Source organism: Sphaerodactylus townsendi, linkage group LG10 (assembly GCF_021028975.2).
Source record: "Sphaerodactylus townsendi isolate TG3544 linkage group LG10, MPM_Stown_v2.3, whole genome shotgun sequence".
Lineage (NCBI taxonomy): Eukaryota > Metazoa > Chordata > Lepidosauria > Squamata > Sphaerodactylidae > Sphaerodactylus > Sphaerodactylus townsendi.
The window spans coordinates 35,876,394-35,890,744 of record NC_059434.1 but is presented as its reverse complement, the minus strand read 5'-3'; the positions used below and the strand labels follow the sequence as shown (position 1 = coordinate 35,890,744).

The following is a 14,351-nucleotide window of genomic DNA, read 5'->3' as shown; positions in this document are numbered from 1 at the left end:
GCTACCACTGAAGATTACTTGGAAACTTCAGCAGGTGCAAAATGCCATAACAACCCAGTAAAAATATTCATATTACACCTATTATGTGAGCACTGCACTATCTTTCTGAGCACAATTCAAGGTGTCAGCTTTTACCTTAGCAGTTCTTCATGGTCTGGGATTTCGTATCTAAAAGGAGCAGCAGTGGTGTAGGAGGTTAAGAGCTCATGTATCTAATCTGGAGGAACCGGGTTTGATTCCCAGCTCTGCCACCTGAGCTGTGGAGGCTTATCTGGGGAATTCAGATTAGCCTGTACACTCCCACACACGCCAGCTGGGTGACCTTGGACAGCTTCTCAGAGCTCTCTCAGCCCCACCTACCTCACAGGGTGTTTGTTGTGAGGGGGGAGGGCAAGGAGATTGTAAGCCCCTTTGAGTCTCCTGCAGGAGAGAAAGGGGGGATATAAATCCAAACTCTTCTTCTTCTTCTTCTTCTTTCCCCATGTACTCCCCAATGACAGCTGTACTTAGCTAATCAAGACCTATTATTGGTTTCAACCTGCAGACAAGTTTGAGATTCAGCTACTCATCCTGGGCTTTTTTCTGCAGCAGCCATCAGCATTGTGGAATGGCCTTCTTGAGAATGAGTAAGGCCCAACTTTGATGAATTTCTGTCATTGCTGCAAGGCTGAATTGTTTTAAAAGGGCTTTTAAATATCATCTGTATTTTACCTTTATTTTTTAAATTAACTGTCCTCATTTTTTATTTTTTATTGTAACCTGCCATCTTTAGAGCATCGACTTAGATCTGCAGCTTTAAATATAATTTCAAATGTGCATTTAAAAATATAACAGTTCAAAAACATGCAGAACACTAAACGCCTACTCAACATTTTATTTTTTGTCTTCTTACCAAAGAGAGAGAGGGAGAAAGAAAGAGTGCTACATAACTCCCTAGGAATAGGAAAAACTTAAATGTAACTTAAAATGTAACAGATAAGCTGAACTAGGAAAAAAATTATCATTGTTTTTTAATTCTTCACATTTTAATTATGCTCCTTACTTGACATTTCATGTATAGTTCTGACACAGAAAAGCTGAATAAAAATAGTAACTTTCAGTAGAACTGAAAACAGAGATATAAGGTCCTTAGAAGGGTGTAAATCTGTTTAGGATTGAACTCCTTGCCACACACTCATCAAATTAACATTTAGTTATTAGTTTATCTACTGAAATATTTCTTCCCCTATTAGAACTGTCAACTGTGGTTTGGGAAATTCCCTGAAAGTTGGGGATGGTGCCTGGTGTGAGACAGTGAAGATTTAGAGTGTCCAGCCGCTGATATGGTGCCCCCCACTGCTCCCGCTTTGGCACTGGTACAACAGAGCTCCTCATATTGAGGGGCCTGCCGTCCCCCCCTTCTTGGGGTGGGTTTTTAAATTGAGCCTGCACGCCTCTTGTTTAATTTGCTAATTGTTAGCCGCTGTTTTAATGCATTTTAAGATGTTTTATTGACGGAGCCTATGTTTGTATTGTACCGGATTTGCTCCTGCTTATTGTTTATATATTATGTTGTTCACCGCCCAGAGCCCTTTGGGGATCGGGCGGTATAGAAATTGAATAAATAATAATAATAATAATAATTATGAAGGGAACTCAGCAGCGCTGTGATGCCATAGAACCCCCCCTCCAAAGCTGCCATTTCCTACAGTAGAAACTTATCTTTGTGGTCTAGAGGCTAACAGTAATTTCAGGAGAACTCCATTCCCTACATGAAACCTGGCAACCCTAAGCTTCCTGTCCTCTTGGCTTATGTGGGATACAGTAAAATGGGATAGTTATCATTCCAAGGCATCATCTTAAATGTAGATATAACCCAATCTTTTAACATCACCAATGTCTGCCTCTTTGTTAAACAAAGCATACAATGCCTTTTGGTTTTTCAGCTGTGCACTGATGCTGCCTGACTTCCTATTTCATTCTCATTTCCACTTTTGTCCCATTGCTGACTCTCAATTCTGACTGCCTTCCAGAAATTGCAACCCAGTCACAATGATCCAGATAAGAACTATTACACTTATTGCTGACTTGTTGATGGACCTGTTCTCGGTGAGACATAATCCTACAAAGATCCTAAAGGGACCAAATTTCATAGGGATTCTGGATTTATGTAGAGAGAATTCTTCCCAAAAGGAGTTATTAAATTGTTACTTTTCCAGTCTTATGGGTGTATAGCACATCTGAAATTTACAGCCCCATCTGGGGGGCGGGGAGGAGACAACAAATCTGCCTATGAGAGCAGCAGCTGGCTGCACTGATGGATTTGTCCTCCCTGGGGTATTTGCCCTGGCAGAGAGGCAAAATTGCCAGTGTGCAGCCACCACAGCCCTCTCTGGTGCTGAAACACAGTGCCAGATGCTGTGCCAGTGTATCAGCACCCTCACCACTGCCAGTATAGCAGAAGCATGGCCAGGGGAAAAGCTAACATCAGCTTCCTCACGGTCACTCAGCACATTACGCTGCCAGCTGGGAATCAGACCTCTGCAACCCTTTTGGGCAGCATAAATCCATTAAGCCCAATGTGGGTTTCTTAGCAGTGGGGAAGTTTCACACTTGTGAAGCTTTCCTACATCACTAGGCAGCCCCTTTGCGAATGGTGGGGTGGTGCAGTTGCAGCACTGTGGCCAGCTGCCTGAGCTCTTGGATGGGGCTGTAATACTCATTCCTTTGTTTAAAGCAAACATATATTTCAGAAAGATAGACATTTCATGGCATCAGTGTGTTTTAAATGAAAATCCTTGGGGAAGGTTTTGGGCTCAGTGGTATAGCATGGCCTTTGCATTCACAAGGTCCCTGGTCCAGTCCTTAGCATGTCCAGAAGATGTCATTCAGCAGGTGCTGGGAAAGACAGTCTCTGTCAAAAACATTGGGTTGAAGAACTTGGATTTGGGAGATTTGGGGGTGGATTCTGGGAGATGCAGGGTTTCAAGAGGGAAAGGATCTCAGAGGGGTATAATGTCACAAAATCCACCCTCCAAAGCACCCAATTTCTCCAGAGGAACTGACCTGTTCATTTGTAATTTTTTGAGAGTTTTATATAGCATTGGATACCCTGGTCTTAAGATTCACACAGCTATTGTATCCAAATCAGTCTGTGCCCTGTAGTGGCTCTCTGTGGCACAACCACAGCCACAGTCTAGTTCACAATAGTTTTCCAACAGGTTTTCTATTCTCATTGCAAAGAAGGCTGATATTTTCTATTTATTTGTACTGGTAAAATCTTTAGTATCCCAATTAGTGCTGTTATTGCCTTGTAGCAGGGGTTTCAGAGGTTTACTGCCTCAGAATATGGGAAGTTCAGTTCCCTTTTTACTAACTACAGCCAGCAGCTTTCTATATAAATGCAAAGTTATTAGGGATTAGGAGTATTGGTACAAAAAGATATACTGAACTATTATCCAATGGATTCAGCAAAAATTCTAACAACCCTGCCATGATGTGTTGGGAGAGGGGAGGAATCGGTATGTTTAGCTTCTTTTGTAGCAGAAGTACAGAAGCAAAGTTATGAAAGGTTAAGCAGAGACTTACATGGTAAAGACATCAATGGTGTCCCCAGCAGCTCTTGCCATGTCAAAGTAGGTTTGAAGAATGTTGACAGTTCCCGAGAGTGCTTCATGACCACAGCCACAGAAGAGTGCAACTCCAGCATACAACAGGATGGTGGCAATCAATGAGGCATAAGGAATGCCCCCCAAGCATTTGATGCAGCACTCAAAGCATCCTGGACAAATACAGAAAAGAAGATCATGTTAACACATTAACATTTTCTGCTGTTCCCAAGCTAATCTGTGTTTTTTGTTGTCATGGATACTGCACATGCACTTTTTTAAAGTGAGTCTGCAGAATCTCTCAAGTATGAATAAGGTTCTGAGCCAGGAAAAAAATATCTGAAATGTAAAAGACGCATTTTGCATCTTTTGTATTTCAAATATGTGAATTATTAACACAGATCTACGTGAATGTGAATTATTAACGCAGATGTATTCTTTTGATCTAAGCAAAAACATTAAATATTGAGCATGAGCCAGATCTGCCCTGTTCATGGTACAACAGAAAATAGAACAAAAAAAGAAAATATAAAAGAAGCCAAGGTAAACCAAAGACAAGTGTTGGGAAGAGGAAGTCCAGTTTAGGTGACCACAATGCAAAAACCTTACCTACCAAAAGATCCGAGATGATAATCTCATTAGTCTACAGAGGAACAAAACACTTAATGGCAATGTTTCACAATGCACATGAATCTTATTTTTTACTGACTATCTATGAGTGGTGGCAGAAAGGAACTACAATGCATCCCTTGATATATCATGTTCAGTCTTTTTTTGCATTGTTTCTAATTTTGTAATCCTAGTCCCAGAGGTGGAGCAAGGGGAAACTGCGCCTGGAGCACTTGCGCCCTGCGCCCCTGCCACAGCATTGCCCACCCTACCTTGAAATGCCCCTACCACACCCCCTTGACCACCCAGCCACATCTCCGTCGCTGCTCCGCCCAAGGCATCATGCCCCCCATCCCATGGCCGCTACGTCACTGCCTAGTCCTATTACATTATTCTTAAATCTCTTATGCTATTTGATTACATTATTTTACACCATCTCATCAGTCTTGAGTCTCAGTCAGAAAGGCTGCGGAACTGTTTTATTTCTTTCCTCAAAATGTTTTATTTGTGTTGTGCATAAAGAGCCTATGTCTAGAAACCCTTCACACATAGAAAAACATCTCCCTTAGCTCTAATTAAAAGAAGTGTACCCACCAGCAATGAATCAGTCCCTTAGTATAAATGAGTTTGTCTGCTACTTTCCATCTATGAAACAGAACACCTTGAGCTCCTGATATCCATTCCCTGCCCATCTTGTTTATGCCTCTGTTCCATACACGCTGCGCTGGATCCTTACTCTAGCTCTCATATCTGTTCCTCAGGCAAGATCTACTTTAGTAACTATCAGCTCCTGGAATTTGACCAAAGTCCAGACTACTCTGAAGAGTTTGAATTGATATAACGTATATAATAATGATGTAATATAATATAATGATGTAATATAAAGTAACGTATTTTAATTATGAGCAGTATTTATATACTGCAATGATGTTTTTCCTGATTCATGTTCTCCTGTCTCTGGAATAAATGGGGCTTCAGTATAATGAGAATTTTTATTTATTTTACACATCTAAATAGCACATTCATAGAAAGATAAAGAAAATATCCTGATCTAGCCCCTTTTCCCCCCTATAATAATATTACTAAATGAAAAGAAAATTAAAAACACATATACATGGTGACTTCCAGCTACCTCACTAAGGATACAAGCATAAATCTAACTCCATGCTTATATTAATATCTACATTTTTTCACTTTTAGTTCTTTTTTAAAAGTTGTCTTAATCCAATACTCTGCTTTCGTTTAAGTCTCGAATCCTGCCATTGTTTTTTCTGTTTGTATATGTTTTCAATAAGTAGTCCAAAAAGGACTGTCCATATTCTTGTCTCTTATAACTGCAGTCAACCTTGCCATCTCTATGAATTTCAAGATGCAGTCTTGCTTTGTTGGGATTTTGTTGTTCCTCCATTTGTATGCATATAAAATCCTTGCTGCATATAAATCCTTGTATGCATATAAAATCCTTGCTGCAGTTGTCATATACATAAAAATGTTCTATGCTGATCAGAAATACTTTCATTTATTCATTTTTATTTCTGTTCATTTTTTATCATTTGTTTCCTTAGTTAGTCTTCCCATTGCATTCATTTCTTTTACAGTGTTCTATTTCCCTACTATTTATATACCAAAATAGGCTTTGTACTTCATAAATGTCTGGTAACATTCTAGAGCCTATTTTAAATGCCTGATAAAGGTTGTTGTTGTTGTACCAAAATAGTCATCAATGTTTTCCTCAAAGTTCATTATTTTGACGAGGAAAGGTGATGACAATTTCCTTATGGGACTACAGTTTCATCATCTGATTTGCTACTTGATGTTCTCATCTTCAGTTTCTGAACCTTCACATACTTAACCATGTTTTTTTTAAGTGCAAACTAACATCTTCACTCATCTCCAACTGAGAAGTACAGCCATGGTTTCTTCATTTATTGTAACTAGAGCATGTCCAGTGAGATGCTTAATGAGTCCAGGGATTTTTGTATTTCCTGAACCGGTACATATTTCTGTAATTTGAAGTCAATTTTGGATGAACATCAAAACCACACTGAAAGCACTAGTCTGATAAGAGCAGCAGTTCATCCACTACAGTCACTTGTTTTTAGTATCCACCAGTCACAGAAACATAATCAAAATCAAGTCTAAACCAATCTTCAGCCAGATGGAAACTGCCTTAATCTCAAAACTAGAGAAAAGGAATGTCAAATAGCCAGGATGGACACAATCTAAAACCCAACAGAGAACACTTAATCCCATTGAAGTAATGTTTATTATTGGGTTGTAGCCAATTAGTGTCATTTTAGAACACTCATAAGAGGGCAAGATGACCCCATGCTTTTAGATTTTATCACATTCGGGTGTCCAACTAATCTAACTTGAGTTTTTATACTGTCCAAGCCACCTTGGGTCACTGAATTATTTCAGAGGAAGTATACCAACTATAAATCAACACTTGGAATGTTCCTTTCAATGTATAAATTGCAATACAGTGAACATATGGAAGAAGGATTTTTTTCTTGAAGTTCTCCAAAACAAAACTTGTAGCAAACAAAATAAATGACGTCTCTTTACTACTGCTGCATCTCCCTAAAAGCAGTGAAATGAGAAATACATCTGGAACGGGCTCTCAGATGTAAAATTCTCATACAATGGTAAGTTCATTAACAGAAATGTGATTCCATTGCTCTAATGATATAAGCAGAGTTCTACTAAATAATCACCCAAAACAAATCAAACACATAGACATCAAAATCAATTCAGTTGCACTGAGAACTCCAGAATGAGGTGCTTTATCTTTGGTGTCAGTTGTTAAGTGATATTCTCATAAATGGTACAGGTTGCTTCTTAATAGTTAGCGTTTGGCTATTTGTGGGCATTTTTCACTCTTGTGAAGATGTGTGAGAAATAAAATCTGAACACTGGGTTTTGTGTCATACCCCTAAAAAATGAACGGGAGAGAATTTTGATAGCTTTATTACATCATTATTCATTATTTGTTACTGGCAAAATGCACATCCTGAGTTCTGATCTGCATTATAATTCCATTAAGAAATGCTGAAATGTCCCCCCTCAATATTTACATTTAGATGTTCCTAAATGATGCAAATATATTTCAGCTCACATTCGCTATATACTTGTATTCCCATGATAAATCTAAAGGGGCATGAAGTCAGATATTGCTGACCCTGATCAACTTACCTGTCATCAGATCACATAAGCTATATCCACGACAGTCAATGACTTATCAAGACAGCTCCCAGATCTCTTAACATGCCTGCCTAGTTTACTTGAAAGTGGTTTGCCTCGTTCCCCAGGTAATCAGATGAAAGTTGCCCATACCAATCACATAGTCTTTCTAGGAGGGAAAAGAAAATTTAAGCTGCAGACTACCTATTATGATGACCCTTTGATGCCGTGTGTGTGCTACACTTGCTTCTCCTTGCAGCTTAAAAGACATTTCTTACTTGAATTATGCTAGCCTCTGGCTAGTTGGATCCTGCCTGGACAGGGCTTACTGACAGACTGGTCTGGTTAATTTATTACTAAAAGCTAGCCCTTTCTCCATCATTTTCTCCCAGGGAGGGTTAGTAAGGAGGCAGCATTTGGAGACTGGAGGAAAGAATTTGGGAGAAGTATTATTTTCATTGGTGTTTGGATTTCTTTGTGGTTTAACATTTAGTTTGATCTCCTGCCTTTCCTTTTGCATGCAGATGTGCGGACTTTGCTTTGCCCAGTAATGACAAGATAACTCTTATTTGTTGGAATAGAAATGGACGCAGCCCGGTTTATTAATAACAATAACTGTAGGAAGCTGGGCGAGCATACAGGGGACACATCCTGGCCACCAGGCAGTGTACTGCTGACCCCTGGGCATGGTCAGCCCCCACAGCTGACCACTGACCCTTTGGGCAGCGAACAGCTGAACCTGGCACCATCCCCCATAGGGGATCGGGACAGGAGATTTCTAGATGCTACTTGGGCGCCTACCCATTTGTGACACCCCCTCCTGCCGGGAATAGCAAGCTTGAGACAGGACCAAGACCTGCACCCTCAAGCCCTCCACTACTCCCAGACCTCTTATTGAGGCCCCCGCTGTGGGAAGGTCTGGCATGCAAGCCTGCCTACCCGATAAGGATGTGCCCCTATGCCCCAAAAAACCGCCCAGACTGCGACAAAAAGCATAACATTAAATAACATACATAATACTGCCACATCACTTAGGGAGGGAGGGTAGGTCTGCTTGCTCGTAGCCTCATGAAGAGGCCGAGCCGAGCTGGGCACCGGCTTATATAGCCTGCCTGGCTCCCTTGTCACATGATGGTGCCAACCGTCACATGACCACCCTCCAAGAGAGCAGCCGCTCGATCCTTCCCTGCCGCAGACCCGGGTGAGTCTGGGTGCACTTTTTCTTGCTTTATGAGCAAGATTTTAATTTTGAAGTGGCTCATTTTTCTTGGTTTTTCCAATTGCCCTCAGAGATACCTGCTGTCCATCACTGGGGAATGTCACATTTCTCATTGCTTAGGTTTGAATAGCCAGGCTCCCAATGAACCAATTGCAAAGTGGCATGAAAATGCTCCTAATTTTCTATAGTATGATTGATGGGGTGGGCAGGCGCCTTTCTACACTGACACTCATGGAAGAACTACTTCTTTACTTATAGTTCTTAAGTGTGCTTAAAAAAAACTGCTCCAGAAAACCAGCAGCGATTTTTAGTCCTTTTTCTATTATGGAAAGAAAATTACTGGGACACCTTATTTAAGCGGCTGTGAAATTGGACCACTTCGTCCAATTCATTTGAAACTTGGGGAAACTTTGTGGAAGAGAGGAGGGGCTAGGTTCCTTGATACTTTGATAGCGTTTGGTGAATAAAATCTCAGGAAAATTTGCCATGGAAAACAATTGGCAAACATCTGATTCCATCTTGATGAAAATGGAAATAGAAGCCAATGAGTCTTCACAACACAGGAATGCTTCTGAGGATTCTTAAAATTGATGCAATGTGGAGAATGAGTGAATTGATCAGAAGTATGTGTGTACCTATGGAAACATCATGTGCCATCTAATGGCACACCTGTCTGTTGCTTGTCTAAAAATATTACTGCATTATCAATAGCATCGGAGGCTGGGCTAGATCATTGTAAATGGGTGCTCATAGACTTGACAAATAATATGAATGTTTCTTAGTAGATGGGTGCTTGAATGTGCAATTTACTCAGAGGAGTGAGGTCTGAGGCCTGATTTAAGTAGCATGCTGGCAAGAAACAAGATCTTACCCATGTGATCTTGCACACCACCTGTTGTTTAATTTAAACTGTGCTGCTGTTTGTGCAATGTTGCTATCTATAGATCGAACAATGTCTGATCAGGTTCCACACAAAGTAGCTGACATTTCAGTTTCAACATGCAAGAAACAATAATTTTGCAACTTGAATGTGGACAGAACAAGGCAGAGTTTGGTGATTTGACTAAGTAGACAGACTCAAATGAAATAAGCAATGGAGAAAGGGGCTCTCACTCAGAATTCACGGCCTGCTGAAACAGCGTCTGTTTGCTTCCAATACGCTCTATATTCATATTCATAAATAAGGTGAATATTACAAAGAAATCACAAATCTCAAAGCAATCTCATCCAATGGAAATGGGTAGCCCAATCCAGAGCCCTCAGTGGCCAGGGCTGGCACCATCATGGAGCTGTGCCATCACCTCCCAAGGGCTTTTCAGTTGTTCAAGGAGGCAAAATGCAAAAGAAAACCTCCCCACCACCAAAAAGTCCTCCATTAGGCTCAATGAAAGGGTGGCAAATGTCCAAGCCTTAGGCTACCCGGTATCTGCAGGCAAAGCCAGTGTGTAATCTATATACAAACTGACAAAATGTGGAGGCTGGAATTGTGAATAAAGAGATGGAAGCTGTGTTTGCAAATGTATCCTCGTGTACCTATTTTTAGCTTGTTTTAAAAGTATATAATATGCCCAATGCAGTGAGAGTGGAAATAAATTAATCAATATACTGAACAACTAATTGCACCGCATATATTTCATTAAACTGAGAACTCTCATTTATGGGGCATTAACAGTTATGAAAATGCACAGAAAATTGGGTTGTGATTAGCTTATATGTGTTTGCAGTACATTAAGTTTATTGCCATGTAAATGACACACTATACTCCCATAGCTAATAAACATGCGAGATGTGGACATTTACCAGTGTCTGCATGTAAAGTAGATTAGCCAGTCACACTGCAAAAATGAGCTATTGGAATTTGGCCATCTGCCATATTGAACCAATTTTATAGATAAAGGTGCATAAAGGAATGACTGGGCTCATCTTTTCTCTGCGGAACGATAGTTACCTTATTAGAAGATCAGCTAGGAATTCTATTTGTGTTAATCTCAGGATCACTTACTCCATACGTTAAAAATGAAGTGGCACAGTCCTCATCTGGGGACTGTTCCACCTCAATATGTCAAAAGGTGTTAAAATATTGCCACATTTTTAAAAAGATATTAGAATACTGCTCTAATTTTTGATCTTATAGATTGTATATGGGCATGGTAAATTTTCCATCGTTGAAACCCAATTTATGTGGTAAACAATAGTTCATTATTATTGTAAAAATGACCCAGCATGGAAAGCAGCAAAGATACCTCTGCATCTTTAGACCTATTGCCTGCACTGCAGTTTCATGGCCTAGCAAAAACTCTCCATTTGTAAGACATTAGCCCATTGGCAAAACAATCATTTCTGAATTACTGGAAACATAAAAATTGAATTTCTACACCCTTCAGAAAATTTAAAACACTGTTTTAAAAAAACTGAATAATACAGCAGAGTTCACTGTACATATGAAAGGTATTTCCAGAAAAATTATTCCATTTTTCAAAATGAATTCGACAAACCATTGTAATATTTATGTTAGGTATCACCGTATTTGCCTTCAAAATAGACTGGACTGTCTTGACCTGTCTGTGGGCAAATACACAAAAGAAACCAGGTGATTCCTCTGCAAGGGTTAAGAGAGCTGGAAAAACCCATGGACATGGGGAAATTGCTTTTGTGGGTGGAAAAAAACTATATGACCAAGCTATTAAATTAATGAAAATAAGTACGAGCAATAAACAGTTCTATACCTGACAAGATTACTATTGGAGTTTATCATTTCCCTGCTGGATTACTATTGGAGTTTATTGTTGCTCTACTGGATAGCTGCACAGTTCTATTACACATACATTTCATATTTGCAAAATGAGGAAAAATAGAGGATGAAAGAGTCACTAAAGAGGAAGAGATAGTAAAAACATGCTTCTTCACCAGCTGCACTCTAATCTGAAGAACTGGGTTTGATTCCCGGTTCTGCCACTTGAGCTGAGGCGGCTTATCTGGTGAACCAGATTAGCTTGTGCACTCCAACACATGCCAGCTGGGTGACCTTGGGCTAGTCACAGTTCTTCGGAGCTCTCTCAGTCCCATCCACCTCACAGAGTGTTTGTTGGGGGGGGGGGGGGGGGAAAGGAGATTGTAAGCCCCTTTGAGTCTCCTTAGAGGAGAGAAAGGGAGGATATCAATCCAAACTTTTCCTCCTTCTCCTCTTCATCTTCTTCTTCGTAGATGTATACAGAAATGTTTTGTAGACATTTTAAAAAGAACTGTTTTGACTTTTTTTGTCTGCATGGTGCAGAAAAAAATATTCCAGGAAATGATTCTTTTGTCCACTCACCACCAGCTCTCACTTTCAGTGTCTTTAAACTTTTGAAAATGAACGAAGAAGCCACAGCTATGAGGGCAGCCTGGGAACTTCATCAGAAATAGCAGCAGCAAATCACTAACACTTACATCACATCAAACAATTTTTGGTTGGCAGTAGAGGAAATTCCTGCCTTCCAGCCCTTTTAGGATATTTAGTTGACACAAATTACCTCTTTGAAAGCTTAACTGGCTATTTTGGGTTCATATAAAGGGACACATTTGTAAGGCTCTTGCATTATATTTTTCCAGTGGAACAAAATAAACTGGTATTCTACTTTCTGATGCCAGAACACATAAAATGTCACTCATGGGCCCTAAAAGTTGGCAGCTAGATCAGAGAGAATGATTCTCAATACAAATTAATGTTCATATAAATTAATAACCACCACTTTTTAATCTCCCTCACAATGAAGACTTCTTTGTAACACTAATCTGGAATGGCCATCTAGCCCGCTCTGCTCATCATTATCAGCAGATATAAGTCACACTTACACCAAGGTAATGCAATAGTTTGCAAGTAGGCACATCCTGTTTCATCACTGGAATGTATCCCTCACTACTATCCCTTCTAACATGAGATTTGAGTTATCAAATGGCAATTTGGATTCTAACATTTCCACCCATGGGGTCTCAAATCCTAAAGGTCCAAACCAATTGTAGTGCAATCAAAGTGTCACCGGTAAGCAGGTGGATCCTGCCCAGTGACACTTAGGATCCTAATGCTGCACCAATTTCAGCTAATAGCTCTGTTTCCCCTATTCAAAATTCAACTGCTTAAAAATATTGCCATGTCCTCAATTTTTTTTCTTTTTGTTTCTGTTCCTGAGCTACCTTTCACCAATGACACTGGAATTCCTTGCCAAGACAGGCAGGGTATGCTTTTTCTGTGTTCCACTTCTATCCTGGAACTGACACTTCATGTAACTATCCCCTCCAACTGTTTGTTTTATCCTTCCCTGCAGAGGCGTAGCTGGGCCAAACTGCGCCCAGTGCACAGAGTGTTTTTTCCGCCCCCTGCCCCCCCCATGGCGCCCCCCCCGCGGCACACATACACACACACCCAGCCCCCTTCCCACACTTACCTACGTTCCTTTTCTTTTTGTAGTACTTTTTGAGGCTGAAAAACGCGGCCTAGTTACAGTTCAAGGAGAAAGCTGCCTGACAAACTATACTTCCCAGGAGACCTTGTGAGCCCCATGGTCTCCTGGGAACTGTAGTTCCTCAGGCAGTTTTTCCCCTGAACTGTAACTAGGCTGTGTTTTTCAGCCTCAAAAAGTACTACAAAAAGAAAAGGAACGTAGGTAAGTGTGGGAAGGGTGTGTGTGTGTGCCGTGGGGGGGCACCGTGGGGGAAAGGGGGAGGGGCCAGGGGGCAATTTTGCGCCCCCAGGTGTGCGCCCAGTGCATGACGCACCCCCCTGTCCCCTTGGGCCTCCGCCACTGCTTCCCTGCTCCTGGCCAGCCCCCTGCAGCCTGCCAGAATCACCACCAGACTAGCACCATCTTTCCATTCATATCTTGAAATAGGGTTGCCAGGTACCCCCTGGCAACTGGCAGGAGGTTGGAGGAACTTACTGATAGCAGATTTAGGCCTTGGTGTCTATTGTCAGAAGCGATGTCATATGTCCCTGACTTTGTGGAGACACTCTAGTATTTGGGCAAAAACTCTATGGTTGAAGCCATTTTTTTTCCAAATACCAGAGATCCTGATGGTCATTGGCAACATTATGTTGTCACTTCTGGTGTGCACCAAAAGGGATGCATTGCTTGTGACAAGTCCTAGGCCTCAGTTTGCTGCTGGTAAGACCCCCCCCCCCCCACTGGCTGGCTGAGTGGTGCCAGGAGGGAGGGGACCCAAAGGGTGGTATCCCTAATCCCGCAGGGTCTTGAGAACCCTCCGATTAGGCTGAGGCTAGGAGGTGAGGGAAGCTCAATTGCCCAGCATAGATGGTTTGTTTCTGCAATTCCTGCCCTCCATTCTTCTGATTAGGCTGCTGTTAGGAGGTAGGGGAGGGTGAATTGACTAGCAGAGATGGCTCTTCTACAGTGGGAGCACACCATTCCTCTGATCAGGCTACTGCTAGACAGTGGGGAGGAAGATAAAGGTAGACTGCAGGACTCAGGGGGGAATTGCAGGCCTTGATAAGACAGAATCTGTGGCTATTAGCTGAGTGAGACTATTGCAAGCGAGGAGGGGAAGCTAAAGTTCCTGAGATGTTAAAGATGTCAACTTCTCTGCAGTGGGAGACATAGACACCCAGGTAACCTTTGGACTTGCTAATCTCCCTTGTTCCTCTGGCAGAGGCACCCTCTGCTCTTCCACCTGTAGAAGTAATTCCTTGTCTTCCTGCTCTCCCCACCCCATCTTTCAAGGACCACATGTTGACAGTGGGGTTGGTAGGCTTTGGGCAT

At 41.4% G+C, this 14,351-nt stretch overlaps 1 protein-coding gene across 1 annotated transcript in view; it reads right to left on the bottom strand.

The window, feature by feature from the left end:
* GPM6A (glycoprotein M6A) overlaps positions 1-14,351 on the bottom strand; it is a 186,854-nt gene that overhangs the window by 83,448 nt on the left and 89,055 nt on the right. The window contains exon 3 of the mRNA XM_048508732.1: positions 3,568-3,760. Within this exon, the coding sequence (XP_048364689.1) occupies positions 3,568-3,760 (193 nt within the window). The remainder of the gene's footprint in view (positions 1-3,567; positions 3,761-14,351) is intronic.